General features: G+C 43.3%; 2 protein-coding genes across 2 annotated transcripts; both read left to right on the forward strand.

The window, feature by feature from the left end:
• The first annotated feature begins 214 nt into the window (after nucleotides 1–214).
• LOC127778134 (20 kDa chaperonin, chloroplastic-like) lies at nucleotides 215–4,744 on the forward strand. Its single transcript, XM_052304794.1, has 6 exons — nucleotides 215–382; nucleotides 801–996; nucleotides 1,096–1,275; nucleotides 2,610–2,765; nucleotides 2,925–3,002; nucleotides 4,377–4,744. The coding sequence occupies exons 2-6, from the start codon at nucleotides 826–828 to the stop codon at nucleotides 4,548–4,550; spliced, it is 759 nt and encodes a 252-aa protein (XP_052160754.1). The 5' UTR covers nucleotides 215–382; nucleotides 801–825; the 3' UTR covers nucleotides 4,551–4,744.
• Nucleotides 4,745–11,082: 6,338 nt separating this feature from the next.
• LOC127775547 (ethylene-responsive transcription factor ERF039-like) lies at nucleotides 11,083–11,715 on the forward strand. Its single transcript, XM_052301804.1, has one exon. It carries the CDS (start codon nucleotides 11,083–11,085, stop codon nucleotides 11,713–11,715), a length of 633 nt encoding a protein of 210 aa, XP_052157764.1.
• The last annotated feature ends 10,925 nt before the right edge of the window (nucleotides 11,716–22,640 follow it).

The following is a 22,640-nucleotide window of genomic DNA, read 5'->3' on the forward strand; positions in this document are numbered from 1 at the left end:
TCACTAACATGATAGTATGTTTTTTTTGTCAGGTCAGGCGGGGCTGACGTGGTCAAAATATTCAGATTTTAGGAGGTTTTGTTTTTAAAACTAAATATTAAAATGTTTTTAAAAATTGATCGCAAACCCCGTGGATTCCAAGGAGGAGCAGGATAAGCCGCCGCGGCCGCGGGGCAGCGGAAGCGCGCGGATTGGGGATAAAGCGGGGTTGGGGATTGGGATTAGGCTTAGCTCCTCTTTCGCTTTAGCCGCAGCTGCTTCGCTCTGCTTTCTCCGTAGGGTTTATCCCTTTGCTTCTCCTCGTCTCCCTCCCCCTCGCACGCAAAGGCACAAAGCCCGGATTCCACCGCCGGAGCCGACCCGCTTCGAGGCGAATCGAGAGGTACGGGTGCTGGGATACGTCGCCGATGTTTTCCGGCCGTTTTTTTTTTTGGGGGGGGGGGGGATTTCGGGGGTTGTGTGGTGTTTTTCGGGCGGGTGGGTGTTTGTACGATTTGATTTCGTTTTTGGGTTGTTTTTGGTGTTGAATTCGTGGATTTGGTTGGTGGATTCGGGCTGAATAGTGGGTTGGTTTGGGTGGGTTTCCCTAAATTTGGTCGAATCGAGTATTCGAGTGAGGAGTATTGTTGGCGTCTGATTTGGGGAGGTGTTGACTTGTGCATCCCCCTCCAAAAAAATGGATAAATTTACAGTCGTCTTCGTTCAGATTTGGGGACTCTGTTCTCATATAGATTAATGGGTAGTATGGCAGATTTTGCCACAAATTTTGAGTTAGTTGATAAGTCCTTGCCGTTGCGCAGTTAGCTTTCCAGCCAGCAATCGAGGATGTCGTCGGTGCAGCTCTCCGGTGCCGGAGTCGCCGCGGTGGCCTTCACCAAGAATGGCGCGTCTTCCTTCGACGGGCTCCGCCTCGCGCCGCCATCTGTGCGAGTCTGCTCCTCCAGGCGCCCGTCTCGTAGCCTCGTCGTCAAGGCCGCCACGGTCGTCACCCCAAAGGTATACAGAGGTGTTAAGCTTCCCAATTATCTGTAGATTATGGCGAGCTTGGTTATGGTTAGCATGAGTGAGTTAACGAATTTCGTTGTCGCATGGCAGTATACCTCGCTCAAGCCTCTGGGAGACAGAGTGCTTGTGAAGCTTGGTGCTGCAGAGGAGAAGACTGTTGGTGGGATTCTGCTTCCGTCAACCGCACAGTCTAAGCCTCAGGGAGGTGAGGTTGTTGCTGTTGGAGAGGGAAGAACTATTGGGGATAAGAAAGTTGAGGTCAGCTTGCAGGTAAAGTTCTTCTCACAATGAGATTGCAAGTGTACCTGTATGATGTCTAGTACTACATTTCTTACCCCATAGCTCGGTTGTGAGTTGCAAGTAGCAGTGACACGGCAATTTACTTGTTGGTTGTTGCCAACTAAATTTAAAAGCATATTGTGTGTGATGCCTTATCAAGAATGCGATGTTAATGGTGTACGGGGTCTGTGAGGCTGAAGTTTCTATGGCACAAAACTCATGTGAAACCAACAGAGGTTTCTCATGATTGCTTTATGACTGTTGTTCAGAGTATGCAACACTGATATATTTTGATTGTTAGTTTCTGGTTTGGTTAAACATATGAATCCACGTAAGGAGTATCCTTTGGCAATGGGCAAATATGTATGAGCATTTGCTTAATTTTGTCATCCATACAAATAGATGTTGTTAGTCTTTCATAGCACTAGGAGAGTAGGAGGTGGTGCATATGACCCGGGTTTGAGAAACAACAGAAAACCGGGAAAAAAGAATCGCTCAACCCTTTTTTTTTAAAGGACTGGTTCACTCCCTCATGTTGGTATTACTAGCAACTTCCATGGAGAACATTTATTTAGTTAGTGCCTGGTTTACAAGTCCAAACCCACAATGTTTTGGCATCTCCATCCCTCAACTAGATTCACTAATGTACATATGAATTTGGACACATATATGAAGCACATACATGAATCTATTCAAAACTCAAAACGTCTTATAATGTGAAACAAAGAAAGTAACTAGGTAAAGCAGCTTCTGAGGTAATGCTGTGTGACTTGTTTGTTTATAGTTATCTTGTTGAACAGGGTACAATTTGTTCTGACTGATGGGCGAAAAAGGCTTTCAATCTCTGTTTTTTTTTCTTAGATGCACCTTGCAACTTTATCTTGGTTCCTGCATGACAATAATTGTTTGGGTTCATCATCTTGTCTACTGGAAATGTCTCTAAGATAAGGTTTAGATTGGTGAAAAATTTACTGATAGTGATGCTTGTTACAGGACCTTAGATTGGTGAAAAATTTACTGATAGTGACTCTTGTTACAGGACCTTGGTTATTTTCATTTGTTGTGTAACTAGTTTTCACTTAACTTGAATTTCTGCAAGGAGATACTACATTAGTAAACTTAATTTAGACAATCATAGCGATTGGCACTACAGCAGAGCCTACTGTTGAATTTCAGTGCAGCAATTGTGCTATATATTACCTGATGAACTTGGTGCAATAAGATGTTAAAGTGCCAATCTGCCAATTTGTTCTGTTGCTTTTATGTTGTGGTTTACTGCTTATGCCTTCTAATGGCAGTATCAAGTGATTTATATTGTTCTGTAGATTGGGGCTGAAGTTGTATATTCAAAATATGCTGGGACTGAGGTGCAATTTAACGACACCAAACATCTTATTCTAAAAGAGGATGATATCATTGGTGTTCTTGAGACTGATGATGTCAAAGATATGAAGCCCCTTAATGACCGGGTTCTCATCAAGGTATCCATATGTTATTGTTATTGCTTCTTAAGATAGTTGCCAGTAGGGTTATGGTTTATAGGTAATGAAATTGGAGAATGTTGAATAAATTGTACATCTTGCCGTTGTACTTCCTAGACAACCTTTGGTAATGATTCCCTGCTTTTGTAAATTTGACAGGTTGCTGAGGCTGAAGACAAAACTGCTGGTGGCCTTATTCTCACTGAAACCACTAAGGAGAAGCCATCAATCGGAACAGTAAGTTCTTACCATTGTCTCTTTAAGCCTTGTTATTGTTATTCTATTGCTGTGAACCTAGATTGTTGGGCTATATGCAAAGATTTGTGCATGTACTGAGCCAAGCGATAAAATGGACATCTAGCCACTTTCAAGAAGTGGTTTCGCTGAAATGCCATTCCGAAAACGCGTTTCGCTAAAATGCCAATATGTAGCGTGCACTCACCGCCACTTGCCATTTTGGCCATTTTGTGCATTTTCAATTGCATTTTCGCTGGAATGTGGCTTGATGGGACCAAATTGCCCTTGCTCGCCGGTTGAAAGGGGATCGATCCAGTTCATGGGAGGAAAGAGGACGAGCGCGGTGAGGTAGTCTGCGTGGCCAAAATGGAGGAGGCGGTGAGCGAACGCATGGCGGCGGCGGTGATGACGGCGACACGGGCATGGCGACGCCGCAACGAAGGGAGACGCACGGCCTCCACGCCGTCACGGACGACGCCCTGTCCGCCGACGAAGAAGCTGACGACAGACGGCCATGACCATCGCCAGGATGCCGAACCCCCACCCTCACCAGCGCGCTGATGTTGATGGCCAGGATGCTTGACGAGGTGGAGGTGAGGTCGTCGAGGTGGAGGACCCGACGACGCTTGTAGACGAAGCAGCGGCGGCGGCGTCCTCGAGGTTGAGCGAGTGGAGGACCTGGCGGCGCTTGTAGACGAAGCGGCGGCAGCAGCGTCCTCGAGGTCGGGCGGGTGGAGGACCCGGCGGCGCTTGTAGACGAAGCCGTTGCAGTTGCAGATCTCCCAGTCCTCGTTGCCGTCGCCGCCGGCGGTGGAGGCGTACTAAAATCCATGCGCTCTCTCTCCTCTCTACTCTCTCTTTTTCGCTGAGATTGATTTCGCTTGCTGTGGCGGCTAGGCTCTGATCCGTCGATCCGTGCGCTCGCCGGAGGAGGAGGAGGATTTGGGGTGTGTGTGTGTGCACGGCGGTGGCGCGCGGCGGGATGATGCTGGCGGGGCACAGGTTCAGGAAGGGGAAGAAGGCGGTGGAGGAGGAGGTGAACGGGTTCTTCATGGAGGAGGAGGAGGTAGCGGTGTCGGACGCGTCGTCGATCGGGGTGGCATCGTCGGACAGCTCGACGGGAGAAATCGTCGTCGGAGAAGGAGGGGCATTCTCGTCTCTTCAAGCCGCTTCCCAGAGAAAATGATATCCAAAATGGTGAAAATGGCAAAGTAGCTGTGATGGCGCACTCCATATTGGCATTTTAGCGAAACACGTTTTCGGGATGGTATTCCAGCGAAACCATGTTTTCAAAGTGGCAAAATGTCCATTTTCTCCAGCCAAGCTGAACTGAATTTGCATGAGTTTTACCTGTTTATTACCTTCTGAATGCAGGTTGTAGCCGTTGGTCCAGGCCCTCTTGATGATGAAGGCAAGAGGCAGCCATTGTCAGTTTCAGCGGGCAGCACTGTGATGTACTCCAAGTACGCAGGCAGTGAGTTCAAGGGAGCTGATGGCACCAACTACATTGTCTTGAGAGTATCAGATGTGATGGCTGTCCTATCTTGAGCTGTGATTTGTTTCAATTTTGAGTTCAGAATAGACGGTAGCAGGTGGTAATGGTTGCCATGTGGTGATCTTCACTCTGCGGAGATGCTGTCTTTGATAATCCTAGAATTCGAACGCAACAATTTGCAGATCTCCTACGGGATCAACATTCCACTGTGACTGATTTTTATTTATAAAAGTTTGTTTTGTTTCAAGGCCTTCCTTCATTGCCTCTTTAGCCCAATTTTGTCTTTCCACTCATCAGTGTTTTCATCGGCTGGTTTGGCAAAACGGTGATTGCTATTTTTATCGCTTCCTCTGTGTGCAAATATACGGGCATTTGAAAATTTTAAAATTTGTTTATAATTTAAATTTTAGACTACTTTGTTCCATTAGTCTCAATATTTTTCCATCTTATTTCCCACCATCTTTCCATTCCATTTTTCTTATTTAAGATTAAATTTGCAGAAATACTACAGGACTGTATTCGGTTTAAATGGAACAGCTGTATGTTACGATGATATCACTATAGTACTTAGGTATCAAGGTATCAGATTTGATACCTACGAGATATTATATATAAATCTGATATCTACGGGGTATGGTATCTATCTGGGACCTATTCTTACGTTTAGGGCAAGTACTATAGGCATCCAAGTATAAGCTCTAAGATGCCACATAGGACTAAATAGTGAGGTGGAGAAGAGAAGAAGGATGAGAGAGAAATAATCACCTCTCATGCAAGAGGCAGTCTCTACACAAACTTCAATAAACATGTGAGAGTGTTAGAAATACTGGGGATTGTGTGGTAGATGTAACCTATTATACATATCACCTCTTAATTTAATTATCTATGTCATGCATGAAATTGGATATGGTAGTCACCTCTACTATAAAATTTGCCCTAAGAGGTGTAAATTTAATGGTTAAGCTGCTACTCTTATATTTAAGAGAAGTGTAAATAAAATATATAGAACTATAACTCTGATGGAACCCAAACATTTTTGACACACTGCGTCTACATGTCAACAGCTTGGTTGAGATGAAACGGTGAGCTACATTTCTTAGCTACGAGCCTATGACGAAACGATGAGCCATGCCAGCAAGCCATGTTATCACCAACACTCGAAGGTAATGTTCGGGAGCATAACGCCTTCCCCATCTTTAAAATCCAGTGTACTCGACTCGTTTCAAAAGCGGTTTCGTCCTACGTGGTACTCATAGGATCCACATATCAGTGAAAAAAAAGCCCCACATTCCAATCATCATCTCCTAATATCTTTTTCCTTTTTTTTTCCCTCTCTCTCTTTCCTGTTCTCTCTCCAGGTTGCGGTAGCGGCTAACATAGTTAGGGAGGCGACAATAAAAGTAGTGGTGCACGAGGCGATGGGGGCATCAGAGGAAGAGAGAGAGAGAGAGAGAGGAGGACGCGATGTAGAGCCGCCGGCGGGTTTTGAGGAGAAGGATGTGGAGCCGCGTGAGGTAGGGAAGGGATCGATAGGTGGGAGGGTGTGGTCGCTGCCATGCCGTCCTTCTCTGTTGTTGGGATTGTCTGCACGGCGTCATATTCGAGAGGCGCCAGAAGATCGATGGTGACAAGATGGGTGGCGCGCAGGGAGAAGCTTGTCGGCCAGCTACGGGGCGTAGGCTCCGAGGAGGTGCACAGGCTGTGGGAGCTCGTGGAGGACTTGGTCGGCTCCGTTGCGCACGTGAAAAGAATCTTGTCGGCGGCTGCGCACGCGGGGAGGACTTCGCTGGCTCCGGCACTCTTGGGGGGAGAAGCTCATCGGGGGCTGCGCACACGGGGGGAAGCTCGCCGGCGGTCGCACACACGGGATGGACTTGGCTGGCTGCACGCGCGGTTCCAATCCTTCCTCCCGCTCCTCTCCCACCCCTCCCCCTCTCTTCGGTGCCCATCTCCTTTCCGCTGACGCCGTTTTCGCCCCACGCGTTGCCACCTTCACTACTGCCGCCTGGTCGCTCGCTCCAGCGCTGCCACCTTCACCGCCGACGCCGCCCCACGTGCCCACTTCACTGTCGTCGTGCTGGCAAGGCTAGCCGCTGCCACTGCCTATAGAGGGAGAGAGAGGGGTGAGGAAAAAGAAAATGAGATTAGGATGGCTGACCTGTGGGGCTGTTAATTTTCTATTTTTTCTCACTGATATGTGGATCCTATGAGCGCCACGTAGGACGAAACCGCTTTTGAAACCAAGGAATCGATTTACACCGTTTTTTAGAGATGGAGGATGTGTTATACCCGGTTTTGTGGTTAAAGGATACGATTCAACTAGGGTCAAGAGATGAGGGATGTGGCCGTGTGCCGTGACCATGGAGGAATCTGGTAAGAGAGGCTGAGTGGTTGGCGTCATTGGGCTAGTGCCCGCTCTTGAACACCGCCGGCCCGTCTCTCGCGCATACCCATCTCGGTGATTTCGTCATCGCTACCGTCATCCCTCAAAGCTCCATTGAGCAGCGGCAACAAGCATCGGCCACCAGAGCGAGAGGAGGAAGACAAGAGGAGCAGCTGTGTCACTCGAATCATCAGGAGCAACGACGACCTTCTGCTACTTTTGCCACAAGTGGTACTCTCCCCGTCTCAAAATATAAATATAAGTATTTTTAAATTTGGCATAGACTTCGAAATACTACTTTGATCCACAGTATCTTTAAAAGTAAGATTCTTGAATAAAAAGAGTTGCATATTATGATAGTTTGTTTAACGATTAATCTAGTAACATCAATTTTACACGCTCGATCTTTTTTATTTTTTATATTAATAGTTAAAGTTAAAAATGCTTAACTTGACACTATTATCAAGATACTTATATTTTGAGAAAGAGGGAGTACTCCCTCTGTCGTAAAAAGACTCAATTCCTGAGTTTTTGTGTTTAACGTTTGACTATCCGTCTTATATGAAATTTTTTTATAATTAGTATTTTCATTGTTGTTAGATGATAAATCATGAATAATATTTTATGTGTGATTTATCTTTTTAATTTTTTTTATAATATTTTCAAATAAGACGGACGGTCAAACGTTAGACACGAAAACCTATAAATTGAGTCTTTTTGGGACGGAGAGAGTAGTATTTACTCTATCCGTCCCAAAATATAACAATTTCTTCATCAACATTCTCTTCTAAACCAATCACAACCATCCACCATTCACTTTTCTCACCTACCTCCACTTCTGATCCAATCACAACCCTCTAGCATTCACTTCTACTTACTTTCTTAATAACAATGTTCAACTCTAAAACTTCTTATATTCTGGGATGGAGGGAGTATTTAGTACTGGCAGGATTTCCTCACACCATTCGTCAATGCTCTTACTTTCTCTCCGATCCTTTTTTTCATAAATACAATACAACCGTCGATGCTCACAACGTGCATATACTTATCCTGGGAACGTGTACACGGTACATTAATCGTACCCCTATAAACACCTCACCGATTACTGTAGTAGCGCGTCCCACCACATAAATCATGTGTAATACGTGACTACTAGTTGACACGAGACTCTGCCCCGGCCGCTTAGCTTGGTCCTCAACGAGTCCGTGTTTTCATTTTTTGCCAGCGCGGTTTTGAAGAACTTTGCAGATGAAGTTTGGTCCCAACCCAACTATGAGTCGTCCAAGGTCCTTATCCTACGCGTCCACCCGATCGAACCGTACAGAGTTCAGGTACCATTATTCTACCCCTGCGGCCGACCAAAACACGGTCCCCATCTCGAAATTCAGACACCGGATATGTACGCAAGTGTGCATGCATGCACTTATCTCTCTTACATAGTCTCTCCGTTCCATTTTAAATGCAATCGTGAATTTCTGTGTCCAACGTTAGATCGTTCGTCTTATTTAAAAAATTTATAAAAAAATAAAAAAATAAGTCACTCATAAAGTACTATTTATATTTTATCATCTAATAATAATAAAAATATTAATCATAACAAAAAAAATTTAAATAAGACAACGATCAAATATTGGACACGGAAACCAACAATTACACTTGAAATAGGATGGATGGAGTATTATCTAAATGATTCAAATATTTTTCTTTATAAATTTAATATCATAGACTACAATGCTTTTTTATCACATCATAAATATGTAGTGCTAAAGAAAGCAAATGTAGCCAACTGTTTTGAATTTTTTTTACACCCACTGTTTTATAGTATTTGTTACTTTTGACTAGCTCTGTTTTGCTCTGTCCAGAAATAACTTTAAATAATTTCACAATTTAAAAACATAGCAAATTAATTATGTTTTATGGTACATAAAAACATACAAATTAAGGTTATTTCCGTCAAACAATTTAAAATTAACTCACTCTATTCGTTTTTCTAATATACGTCACCCCCATATTCTTAATATGCATGTGACCATTTATCCTTAAAAAAATTACATAATTATCATTTATTTTCTTGTAATTTGTAGGTTGTGTCAACAAAATTAATAAATAATGTCAAACTGAGAGAGTAACTATTTGATAATCAACATTCGAGGGGCGAGGAACAAACGAGTGCAAATATATGACAACTGTAAAATTCACTGGTGAACCAATCCAATCCATTTCCTATCTATTACTAACTTACCAACCACACTCTCCCGTTCCTAAAGAAAACGTGGTCATTTCATATCTCTCATGCCAAATAGATAGGTGGGATCATCTCATACCAAAAAAAAAAGCAATGAACTTAACCCATTCCACCTCATCCAATCCACAAACAGAGCACATTATTAATGTTTAAATTAGTGTCAGCCCAAATTGATGAATAATGTAAAACTAGGGTAGTAGCTATTTGATAATCAATATTCGAGAGCGAGCAACAACCGAGTGGGCATATACCACGTCCGTTTTTTAATAGATGACGCCGTTGACTTTTTTTTTGAATAACACAGTACAACGCAGACACTCACAACACACGCGCACTCATCCCTATGAACACACGCACGCAAACCCTACCCCTATGAGCATCTTCAAAGACTGGGCCGGCAAATCCTGGAGAAATTGACGAAGTCACCACAGGCGCCTTGCTGTCGACGGGTACGTCGCCTACCACTAAAAGCACAACGCCGTTAAATCCTGAAAAATTCGCTCCCATGGGGAGTCAAACCCAGGACCTCATGACGCCGTTGACTTTTGAACACATGATTGACCACTTATTTTATTAAAAAAAATTATACAAATGTATAACATATAAATCATGCTTAAAATATTCTGAGTGATAAAACAACCCGCAACAAAATAAATTATAATTACGTAAATATTTTTTGAATAAGACGAACGATTAAACGTGAGAAAATAATTAATGGCATCATTTATCAAAAACGGAGGAAATATATGACAATTGTAAAATCCAACTCCTTAATAGGGAAATCCAATTTGTGCTAGGATGATAAAGACATTGTAGCTATATTTATGACGCCATATTGTTTACCAAAAAATATTCGGCATGTATTTACGCTGTAAGTTCCTAAATTACATATGTAATTTTAGTGTATTTACAATATAAGTCTCAAAATTACATATGTAAATTTTAAAATTATATATATAAGTTCCAAAATTACATATGTAATTAGTATGTAATTACATGAATTTGGTACATGAAGTTGGTACTTCAGGGTGTGTTTTAGTTCACGTCAAAATTAGAAGTTTGGTTGAAATTGGAACGATGTGACGGAAAAGTTGAAAGTTTGTACGTAGAAAAGTTTTGATGTGATGAAAAAGTTGAAAGTTTGAAGAAAAATTTTGAAACTTAACTCGGCCCTAGTTTGATGTTCAGCGGATCACGAGTTCGATCCATCAGTCTGCACCCGTGGGAAATTTTTTTTACACTCCATCGGCACGCATCGTAAAGCACATTGGATAGTCTAAAAATTGCAAGTTTTCTGACCGAATTTCTGCCACAGAAATTTAGACCTTGTTTAGTTTGGGAAAAGAAAATTTCTGGGTGTCACATCGAACATTTGACCGAATGTCGAAAGGAGTTTTCGGACACGAATAAAAAAATAATTTTATAACTCGCATGGAAACCGCGAGACGAATTTATTAAACCTAATTAATCCGTTATTAGCACATATAGGTTACTGTAGCATTTATAGCTAAACATGGATTAATTAGGCTCAAAAGATTCGTCTTGCGATTTCTATATAAACTGTGCAATTAGTTTTTTATTTTATCTATATTTAATGTTTTATGTATGTGTTTAAAGATTAGATGTAATGTTTTTGGGAAACAATTTTAGGATTAGCGATTCCGAAGACATTCTAGGATGGAGCACTGTGCCCAAGTCGTTTTCAGGTAGTCTACGTGGTCTTCCTCCGCATGTCCATACCACTAGTAAAAAAAAGGCACACATCAGATTCAGACGTTAGTACAATTCAGCTAGGGCACGCACACGTCACTGCCTACGTGGTAATTTTACACACCCATCCTTATATATAGATCTCATGCATGCAAGCTCACTCGACCGAGCTAGTTATCAACGTGCGAGTTGCGACGTACGAGGTTCGACGACGACCCGCGTAGCCAGCTAGCTCTAGCTGCCGGCCATGTCGTCGTCGTCTTCGGCGACGGCGAGGAAGTATAGGGGAGTGCGGCTGCGCAAGTGGGGGAAGTGGGTGTCGGAGATCCGGCTGCCCAACAGCCGCGAGAGGATATGGCTGGGATCCTACGACACGCCCGAGGAGGCGGCGCGGGCGTTCGACGCCGCGTTCGTCTGCCTCCGCGGCGGCGGCGCCGGCGGCGAGGCCGCCGGGAACGGGATCAACTTCCCCGACTCGCCCCCTGCCGTGGCGCGCACCAGCGACCCGCAGGAGGTGTACGCGGCCGCGGTGTCGCATGCCAACAACCGGCCGCCGCCCCCGCCGTCGGCCCGAGCAACGTCGTCTGCACTTCCATGGGAGGAAGCTCCGGTGGTGGCGGCTCAGGAGGCGGCGGCGGACATGGCGCCCGACGTGGTGGTGCTGCCATCGTCGCCGGTGAATGTGCTGGCAGCAGCTGGGAGCTTCGAATATTGGTCGCAACAACCACTCTACTCGCCGACGGCAGCAAGCCTCGATTTGCAGAGGTGGATGACGGCGGCGGCGGCGGCCGAGGAATCAATAATGGAGGATGACGACGACGAAGGAACAAGTGATGGTCTTTGGAGTTTCCACTACTCACCGACTCGTTCCAAGTGGTAATTAACGAGCTTAATTAGGATGCTCGTGTGATCTGGCGTCCAACTGAGGAGCTTAATTAATTTTGCACAATATATGCCACGCATCTTGTAACGTAGGAAATGCACATTGTTTAGGATATATCTTTTTCGTACAAAAATGAACTTTCAAAACTGTGTTTATACATTTAAAATTGATACATAAAAATGCTGGCTGTATGTAGATTTATCTTCTAAATTAATCTAATTCCATGTAATTTTTTTTCTAAAATGTTTTTCGTGAGGTAATGCAGCTACTGAGGTCCCGTTCGTTTCTTATGTAACACGTGGATGAAAATTTAGATTTTTGTGGCACGCTTTTCAAACTGATAAACGGTGTTTTTCGTACGAAAACTATCTATATGAAAGTTGTTCTAAAATATTAGATTAATTCATTTTTTAAGTTTGTAATAATTAAAACCCAATTAGTTACACATTATTATCACCTCGTTTTACGTGAAACATTTCATCTTCATCTCCAGGAGATTCAAAATCCTTCTGAGTATCAGTTCGTCGGATCGTCGTGCATACCGATACCAATGAAGTATAAACGTGCACAGTGCACACTAAAATGCGGTTTCAAAAACTAAACATTTTAAAACTAAGAGTATTATCACTACTGAGGAATTGCTCTTTAGTCCCAGTTTGCAACCCCTTTTAGTCCCGGGTTGTAAACCGGGACGCCTAATCCGGGACTAAAGATGCTAGCGGCCGGTTAGGCTATTTTTTTTTCTTTTTTTCTTTGTTTTTTGCTGCTTGCCGCACAAATCATCCACAAATCATGCACAACAAATCATCCACAATTCACATGCCAATTGTGGACCCCCGTTTCTATAACAGGAATCATTCGTGTAAACAGTACCATTTCCCTGGATCAAGTAGTCTGGTACACACGAGTTCATAGCTGAAATATCAAAAGCACATACACGAGAGTCTAGTGCTAATTATTACATCATAAGCCCGCAGGCATTCTCTTAAATCATCGAACCGAGCGGTCCGGAATACATCCAAAAGCAGAAATAGATGAGGCAGCGGAATTCAGGCAGCGGCATGCCATTGCCACAGGCAACGACCGTAACTAAGACCTACTGAGCGCCATCGTCTTCTTCTCCCTCCTGGTAGTAGGCATAGGGATCCTCCGAAGCTTCATCTCCCGCTTCTGATTAATTTTATATTTGCAAGGGTGAGTACCAACCGTACTCAGCAAGCCACCACAGCAAGAAATGCACATGATAGGGGTATTCAAAGGATAGCTATGGTTCCTTTGCGCAAAGCCAGTTTTGTAATTCTTTTCGCAAGCCTAAGACCTAGCACAGACTAATCAAATTTTAGTACCAGTGTTCATATTAAACAATGACGGTTCTGTCCACCATCCATTGTGATCCCAAGGATAGCTTCCCGCCATCGAGTCGTTATGGTTTTCTGAGGACGTCCACATTCCCACCTCTCAGGAAGTGGCTCCATCAGCATAAAAATCATCATGCAATATCCCATCCCACACAAGTTAAGAATTTAGAGTCTAGCCAAGTGTAATACATGTCCCGGTGCTCAATAACCGCGAGCACGGCTATTCGAATAGATTTGGTTTACTCACACTGCAGTGGATGTACACTTTACCCGCACTCCGCAACTGCCCAACACATGAGCCTCGTCCCAACACATGAGACGCGTCACGGCAAAGCTTTTCGATAACCTCGCATTGGCAGTACCCGCTCCATGAACTTAAATCCTCATGCACTCTAGGTGTCCATGTTTCTAGCAGTGAGAGGAGTTCTGGCGCTCCCGGGAAAGAGAAGTCTCACACATATATTAAATTATAGTTCAAATTAAGTTCTCTCTCTCACACACTCTTGGCAGTCCTACCAATGGCGACACCGATGTAGGGCACGCCTCTCGGCCCTACCTCAACGGCTGTCCCATCGTAGCGCACCTGCCTCACTCAGGGGTGAACCATCTATGCAGGGATACTGCCTCCGCTCGGCTATCTAATCCGCTAGGTCTATACCCATTCGAGAAGTACGGTTGTACGGGGGTCGTTTCATGCTTAACTTCATGGCTCGGTCCTTAATTGACCGGGGACGGTACTAGCCTTTTCCAGATACCACCCAAATCCTCCGTCCGCCCCAGTCGAAAATAGTTGTTTAGTTTTATTTTTTTTTTCTTTCACAAATCATGTTATCAATATCATGGCAATGTGGCGCTCATGTCTCCACATGCCGCATCTCAATTACCTTCCCAAAGGTAATTGCCCAAGCATATAGCATTTGATAAATATGAGTATGCATAATTCTAGAATAGCATTTCTAAGCAATTGTCATAATTGACTAGGGACTCATACGTAAACATGGTTACGAAGGAATAAGGGGTAAACAATAATCAAGGCATGGCATAATCACAAGTAGGATGTTCATCATTGCATGCAATTTTATTTGTAAACAAAATAATTTCGCAATTAGGATCAACATGTTCAAAGAATAGTGATGACTTGCCTTGCTCAAAGTCTTGCGGGTCTTGGCCTTCACTTGGATCCGCAGCTCCCTCGGGCTCTATAGTTACGTGCGAAAATTGATTTGAATTCGGTTAGAATTCAAATAAAAATCCCAAATAAATCCAAATGGAAGTCGAACGCGAAAGTCGATTCTTTTATATTAACTTTACTATTCGCGGACTAGGGCAAACCCAATTTCGATTTATATATCCTAAGCTATTTTGCAGGTGTAAATATTTGGTTAGCATAAGTTTTTGATTGAATCTACCCGAGTATTATATTCATATATTTGGTTAGAAATTTCTATTGCGAGCTAAACATCGGACGGAATCCTAAAATTATCTTATAATATTATACGATTTAATTTAGTCTATGACTAAATGATTAAATATACGTCTAAAATTCCTAGTGATTAAATCCGAATTTCTATCGTGAATCGATTTCTTATAGAGATTACCCAAATATAATTTATAATAGCCTATAAGAATTCATCTAATTAATTATATCTAAATTACTACCGCGAATTGATCATTTGTAGAGATCATTAAAAACAATCTACAATAATCTATATAATTCACCTAATTGTTTAGTTTTTAAATACATCTATGATTATAGCATTATTTTGCAAATACTATATTTTCGTTAATCCTATACTTAAATTCTAATATTTTTAAGTGTCCTAAATTTCTCCTAATTTTTCCTACTTATTTCCTTCTCTTTTCCCCCTTTTTTTCTTTTCCTTTTCTTTTCTTTTCTTTTTCTCTTCCTTCTTTTCTTTTCTTCTTCCTCCTCCCGGCTCCTCCCTGCCCCTCTCTCTCTCTCGACTCCCTGCTACCCGGGGCGGCGACGGCGACCGAGCAAGGGGAGGAGGCGGCGGCTTACCGACGGCGGTAGCGGCGACAGCGGCGCGACGACGGCACACGGCGCGGCGGCACGAAGGCGACGGTGCGGCGGCGCGAGGGCGGCGCGTCGGCGACGGCGGCGCAAGGCGGCGACGCACGGCGCGGCTGCTCCGGGGCGACGGCGCGGCGGTTGCGAAGGTGGCGGCGCGGCGGCACGACAACGGCGGCGTGTGGAGAAGGGGAAAAGGGAGAGGAAGGGGGAGATGGAGTGGGAAAAATGGGGAGAGGGTGGAGTTTTATAGGGGAGAGGAGGGGAAAGAAAGAGAAGGGAAGGGGCGACGCGACGGCGGCGCGGCGGCGCGGGGCGCGAGGCGGCGACGGAACGCGCGGCGACGGGACGTCGACGGCGGCGGCGACAGCGGCGGCGCGCGGCTCGGGGCGGGACGCGACGGGCGGCGACACGACGGCAGCGCGGCGCGACGGCGACGGGGCGACGCGGCAGGGGTGGCGTGCGGTGCGAGGCGGCGATGGGACGCACGCGCGGCGCGAGGCGGGACGCGACGGCGACGGCGCGGCAACGGCGATGGGATGGTGATGGCGATATGCGGTGATGGTGACGGCGCGCGGCGGCAGGCGACGATGGCGACGGCGTGCGGCGGCTCAAGGCGCGAGGCGGCGGCACGGAGCTCGAGGCCGACAGCGACGCGGCGGTGACGATGGCGACGGCGGCGCGGCGGGCGAGTAGCGCGCGGGCGAGCAGCGCGAGCGGCAGGGGAGGGGTTAGGGCTAGGGACGCGATCGAACACCTAGGGGGCAATGAATAGTGACTTTTCCTATTTATCCCGATTTTAGTGTATTTCCCATATAAATTTGATTCCACAATTCCTAATTTTTGCATATAGGAAGTTTAATCAATATTTGTGTTATTTTAACTAATGAATCCACCCTAGATTAATATTACTCATATTTTATTTTTATATAATTTATTTGAATTTTTAATTAGGGTTAATTCTTATTCCATCGTATTTAAATTTAATTGATCCAAATATGGTCGCGATAATATTTTATTTATTCCTATCCACACCTAATCTTTATTTTAATTTATATTTATTTTACCAATTTGTTTTTTTAAGGTTTATTCCTAATTAACTATTCTTTACTCACGATTAATAAACTTCGAGATCAAATCCAAATAAAATAGGCGAATAAGATCGGCATGATGCAATTAATTTAAAAAGTTTTTGAAAATCCGTATTTTTAGAGTTTAGATTTTTGTCGGTCGAATTTTCAGGGTGTTACACCAATCCATAAAGTCACTCACATAATCATCCACAAAATCATTCCCAAATCTAAAATAATCCACAGCAAAATTTACAAATTATTCCAAAAATAAAAAAAATCGCAAAACACTGGCACCGCCGCCGAGCAAATTAGCAAGATAAATATCGAATTTACATAACGATGAACGACTAGTTTCCGAGCAAATTAGCAAAGGATAACCTCCTCACTTTCGTGGAAAAGCAAGACCATTTTTCAGCGTAAAAGGGCAAAGATCAACTAAATTCTAGGTTTTCTAGAACTCAGCCATGAAAGCAAAATATAAAATAACGGAAAAGTAAAAAAGAGAGAGGAGAAATAGTATACATAATTTGTTCGGGCCTCTAAAACTGACCTAATTTGGAACGGTTTTTTAAATTTAAGTTGAGTGTTCTAAATTTTGAGATGAAAGTTTCCTAATTTAAATTGAATATTTTGAATTTTGAGACAAAAGTTTTAAAATTTGAGTTAAAAGTTTTCAAATATTGACTTGAATTTTTTAGATTTGAGTTGAAAGTTTTCGGATCCGAGTTTAAAAGTTTCAAATCTTGATTTGAAAATTTTCAAATCCTAGCTGAAAGTTTTCAAATATGAATTGAAAGTTTTTAAATCCGAGTTAAAAGTTTTCAAATTTGAGTTGAAAGTTTTCAAGTCTTCACTTGAGATTTTTTAAATCTGAGTTGAAATTTTCAAAAAATATTTAGTTGAAAGTTTGAAATCTTAGCTTACAAGTTTTCAAACATAAGTTGAAAGTTTTAAATCTTTAATTTAAAAGTTTGTCGTGTTAAATTTCCGTATCTATTATAATTTATCGTGTCCTAAATAAAAGGAATAAAATGTGCGGGCGTTTACTTTTAAAAAAAGTGCTAGAAGAAAACATAAAAAAAAGCGAGAAACGCTGCCAATACTGCCGATCACGCGCGAGTTAGGCCCTGTTTGTTTCAGCTTATGATTATTATAATCTAGATTATTAAGACAGATTGCTATAAGCTGGATTATAATAAGCTGACATAGAATAAGCTGTGAGTTATTTGTTTGTCTGGATTATTGGAGGCATGGATTATTGGGTTTGAAAGGCTAAACTCTATAATACCCTCAGCTATCTGTTCGGTTGATGGCATAGGTGGGTAATTTTTCTCAAGTATGTAGGGGTAGTGGGTCTTTAGCCACTTAATAATCTGAAAAAAGCTCATTTAGAGCAGCTTATTAGATTATAATAATCTGCTATAATAATTTAATTGTTTGTTTTAGTTTACTTCTAATAAGCTAGATTATAATAATCCTAAGCTGAATGAAACAGGGTCTTAATCTCGCCGCGCGCCCGCGCGGGGTAGGAGGGCCCCCCAACCCCAGGGGACACGCTACGCAAAGTAGCTAGTTGGTGACGGTGGCGACGTACGTCGACAGTAAGGAAGAACTGGAAACCGGCCGTGAGCGACACGACACGACAGCTTCTTCTCCCCGCTGGCGTTCCGCACCGTCGGGTTCGGCAGCTGGCAACGCCGCGGTAATGGGCAACGCTGTTAGGAAACTATTGGCAAACAAATAATAAAAAACAATAAATCAATCATAAAAGACACGAGATTTTAACGTAGAAAACTCTCCCAAAGCATAAGAGAAAACCACGGACGCTAGCCAGTAAAATATCTTCACTATATTTAGGGTGAGGTTACATCGCCGTACGACGGCTTAAAAGAGGTATATATATATATATATATATGGTGAAACCCTAAAAGAGATGATGACGGGCCTCCGCTCTACTATGAAAGAAACTGGCTTTTATTAAGTGCAAATGAATTTGGATCGCAACTCAACAAACACCATTCCTCGATTGGCGCCGTCAACCTCGTCTGCCTCATCCTCTCCACCCTCGTCATCGACGGCTACGGCCGCAAGGTGCTCTTGATTATATATGGTCAGCGTGTCATCATGATCATCGCCCAGGTAATTGAGTGTGCACATGCATGTCCAATTCGTCATTAGCTGTTTGTCTCACACGTAAGGCATTGGGTTTGAGATTTTCTTCAAGGTTGGGGTGACATGCATGGATCGATGATGGGGGCGCAGGTGGGGAAGAACGGCTCGACAGCGATGGCGAGGCTGTACACGGTGGCGGTTGTGGCGTTCACATGCCTGCACATGGCGGGGTTTGGGTGGTGGTGTGGCCCGGTAGAGGAGGACGAATAAGAAAGAAGATTGCTGTTTCACTTACAAATGGATCCCATGTGTCTTTTTAATTTTTTTCTATTTGTGTTGCTTATGCTACGTTATCTAAAACCACCTTCAATATTGTCTTAGGACTAGAAAAAATATCCGTACGTTGCAACGGGAAGAAAAGATGAGAAAATTAAGGAGAAGTTGAGAAAGATTTACATTATGTAATTAACTTAAATACAAATTTCATGTAATAGTTGATATTTTTTTTAAGTAGGTAGGTGTTTAAATTAATTTAAAAGTAAACTAAGTGTGGAAATAAAATGATATGGCTGGATTTAATTTTTATGAAGTTCTCCATGATTAATTACACTCTAGAATTTTCTTGAAATTTTTAGAGCTCAGTTGCTAATTTTAATAATACAAACATTATTTCAGCATTTATTTAAACAAAAATCTAAATAAAAACCCTCCTTTCTCTCTGGGCCATCAGCCCGCAGCCTAGCCGACCCACTTTTCTCCCTTCTCCTCCCCTCCACCTTGGCCCGCAAGTACGCATCCGGCCCGCAAGGCACTACAAGTCTAATCAGCTTCCCCAGCTCCTTCTTTCATTGCTACATGGCCGTCTCCTACCTCTGTATGTATTGCCGCATCTGCCCGACGACGCCTGAATCTGACTCCTCTGTAAAATCCGGCCACATCCTTAGAGATAATCTGAAATTAACTGATGGGTTTTGATCCTTATCTTCTCCTCTTTCAGTTTTCCCAAGAGTCAAAGCAAAACCACGTCGTATAGATATCGGAAGTGAAACCCTAGTTTTTTTAGTCTAAGTCAGTTTCTCTTAAAAATCGCGCACGCACGCGCGAGAGGCGAGGGAACCAGATCATACGGACGAAAAAAAAGTGTGACGAAAGGAAAAATACGAATATTTTAATTAAGTTAAGATTAAGATAAGATATATTATTATTAGGTAGGTATAGATGTACTATGGGGTGTTCTTGTGGTGTACGTATTAGGGCGTGATCTAAGCGTAGTGGACCTGAACATGACATGGGCTTTTTTCTAGGGGAAACGTGACATGGGCCTGAAAGGATCTATAAGGGAATAGGAAATCATGGAGCTATCAAGGAGGAATTGGACAGAAAAAATCGCACACTACACGTGGAGGGAATCGGATTAAAAAATCGCAACAATCGCGCTATATACGGTAGGGAATCGGACTCAAAAATCACTCGGGACGACGTACGGAAATTCATGGGCAAAAACATCTTAAACTTTTATAATAGAAAAAGATTATATTTACACCGGTTTTAAAAGATAAACAATGCTTTGTAACTAATTTTGAGATTTAGGAATGCGATTCAAACTCCGACATCAAGAGACCTTAAGTGAATTTAGTCCATTGATGTACTTATAAGAGATGGACCAAATTAGGCATTAATTTTTGGAAAATAAGTTTACTTTAGATCCCTTAAGTTGTCACCGAATTCTAAATTCATCAATGGATTGCAAAACCGGATACTACGCATCCCCTAACTTACAACCAATGCAAATGAGGTTCCTTGGCAGTATTGTACTCGGTTTTGGCTGACGTGGCTCCTTTGACTAGGCATTCGTCGCACATGGCATTAACGCGACGCTTATGTAACAATTCGATCCGAATAATAATAACAATAAAACTGATATGGTCCACATATCACTTACAAAAAAAAATAAAAAAATTGTGGTGCACATGTGATCCCACGTATCATCCTCATTGCTACCTCTTCTCTCTATCCTCTCTCTCTCCCCTGCATGTGGCCGGATCTCCCGGCCGCTGACGCCGTTGCTGTACACGTTGGTCTGGATGATGTAGGAGTAGGACTCACCCGTCCGGTTGCCCAGGAACTCGAAGTCCAGCTCGTCGCGCTGCGGCGCCGTGTCCACGTAGGAGCACATCTGCAACCAACGAACATGTACCTGTCCTTCGTCTGGAACCCGACGCCGCCTGAACAAAAAACCAAGAAACAGGGGAGCATCAGCACTAGGCATTGCCGGAGCTAGCTTGTTCGAATCAGAGCAGCTGCATGCGAGATCACTCTCACTCACCGGTCTTTTGTTGTCGAGGTAGAGGTACCACGTCTAGCCATCGGCGGAGGTCTTGACGTAATCCTCGATCGGCTCCGCCGCAGACGCCCCACTAAAGCAGCAGCAGCAGCAGCAGCAGCACACATCAACAACGATCGTCGCCACCATCAACGTACCCACCAACCCACGGCCGCATCCCCCGTGACCCCGGGGTTCACGAAGCGGAGCGGGCGGCGGTGGACGCCGTCGTAGTTGGTGACGACGTAGAGCGCGGGTCGTCGCCGTCGCGCTCCACCCGCTTCTTGACGCCGCGCACCCCGCCGCCGAGCACCGGTAGTAATTCCTCGCGTTCGGTTGAACTCCGACCTCGTCCTGACTCCTGAGCCCAATCCTGCTCGTCGTCGCTGAGGACATACCATGCCGGTCGTTATTCCCGCTGGCCATCACCACCGGCGGCGGCTGCTGCCCCGCCGCTCCGCCATCACAACTGATCATTCCTCTTATTCAAGATTTTTCGTGTATTTAAATCATGAAGTTTTGATGATAAATTAAATCACAATAAAATAAGTAATAATTGCATTTTCTTAATAAGAACGTATCTAAAAAGTCAATAATTATCGTCATACAGAGTATATATATCAGATCCACCAAATATGCCACAACCATTTATCCCTGTTTAATTGAAGAACTTGTCAATATGCTTTTATCTACCATGCATATATATTAACAATTACTCCGTAACTTCAAAGTTCGAACTAATAACGAAATAACGAACCACTTTCTTGATGTCCTCCAAATATGTCACACTATCATCTGCTGGCAATTACTTGATCAGTCATCACGTTCCAAATGTTTTTTTTCGCCGGTCAAGTTCTGAATGCTACGTACGGAAAAGAACACGTACTAATAGAAAGCGCGCTTCCAAAGTTGCACACAAGAAAATTTTGTTTTGTTGTTATTTTTATGGAAGGAAAAAACTGTAGGTGAGTATATCCTACAGCGTAAAACAAAAAAATATGTTAAAAGAAACAAAATTTACACTGTACAATAAAAATAAGTTACAAATTCTGCAGTCGTTGTTGCATTTGGGGCATTGTATTATCTTTTGCTCTATGGATAACCATGGCAAATTCCTTTTTGAAAAGGTCCAAGCAAACTTGGACGAAGTAAGGTGAGATGTTTTTGAAGATCTTATCATTTCGTGTGATCCAAATGCTCCAAGCCATAATGATTATTATCTCCATGTGAAAGGACACTTGGAGTTTTTCTTGCAGATCTTCAATGGCCTCTTGGACTGAGAGTCCCATTCTTCTTGTGGGGAAAATTTTGTTCCAGCATAGTGTGCAAAAGGACAAGTGAGAAAGAGATGCTGCTGAGTTTCTTCCATTCCCAAGTTGCAGATGTGAAAAGAGATGCGTGGGAAGCGTTGAACGTCTCTCGAGGCTGCACCTTTGTTAATATAGATGGGAACAACCCCCATTGTGGCGTTTACAATAGATCGATCTCAATATCAGTTGTTGCTAATCAACCGGAGAGAAACCGTGTACAGGAGAAAGGATAGGAACAAACTCTAATGACTTATCTCCTATACATCGGGAACTACTTTATCTAACACCCTATCTCAATCACAACCTTCCTAGGTTGAGATTGTATTTGAAGTTTTCTGGAAGTCGTTCTGACAATGGTTTAGTAAAACCACCTGCAACTTGATCTTTAGTACATAACCAACTTGCAATAATTTTTGTGCTACTCTCTCTCGAACAAAATGATAATCAGTTTCTATATATTTAGTTCTTACATGAAAGACATGATTGAAGGATAAGTACCTTGCACCCATGTTGTCACACCATAGTTGAGCGGTGGTTGGACTGTCTATGTGCAATTCTTGCAAGAGAGTCGGAACCCACATAATTTCAGCTGTAGCATTTGCTAAGGCTTTGTACTCTGCTTATGTACTTGACCTTGAAACAATTGTCTGTTTCTTTGCACTCCATGAGACCATGTTATCACCTAGATACACAGCAAATCCACCAGTTGACCTT

This window comes from Oryza glaberrima, chromosome 6 (genome assembly GCF_000147395.1).
Source record: "Oryza glaberrima chromosome 6, OglaRS2, whole genome shotgun sequence".
Classification (NCBI taxonomy): Eukaryota; Viridiplantae; Streptophyta; class Magnoliopsida; order Poales; family Poaceae; genus Oryza; species Oryza glaberrima.

Bases quoted from the DNA above. Each gene is read 5' to 3' on its own strand.
- LOC127775547 (XM_052301804.1), top strand. From the start codon at position 11,083: ATGTCGTCGTCGTCTTCGGCGACGGCGAGGAAGTATAGGGGAGTGCGG.
- LOC127778134 (XM_052304794.1), top strand. From the start codon at position 826: ATGTCGTCGGTGCAGCTCTCCGGTGCCGGAGTCGCCGCGGTGGCCTTC. The intron at 1,276-2,609 runs GTAAAGTTCTTC...ATTGTTCTGTAG, and splicing joins AAGTTGAGGTCAGCTTGCAG to ATTGGGGCTGAAGTTGTATA. The intron at 3,003-4,376 runs GTAAGTTCTTAC...TTCTGAATGCAG, and splicing joins AGAAGCCATCAATCGGAACA to GTTGTAGCCGTTGGTCCAGG.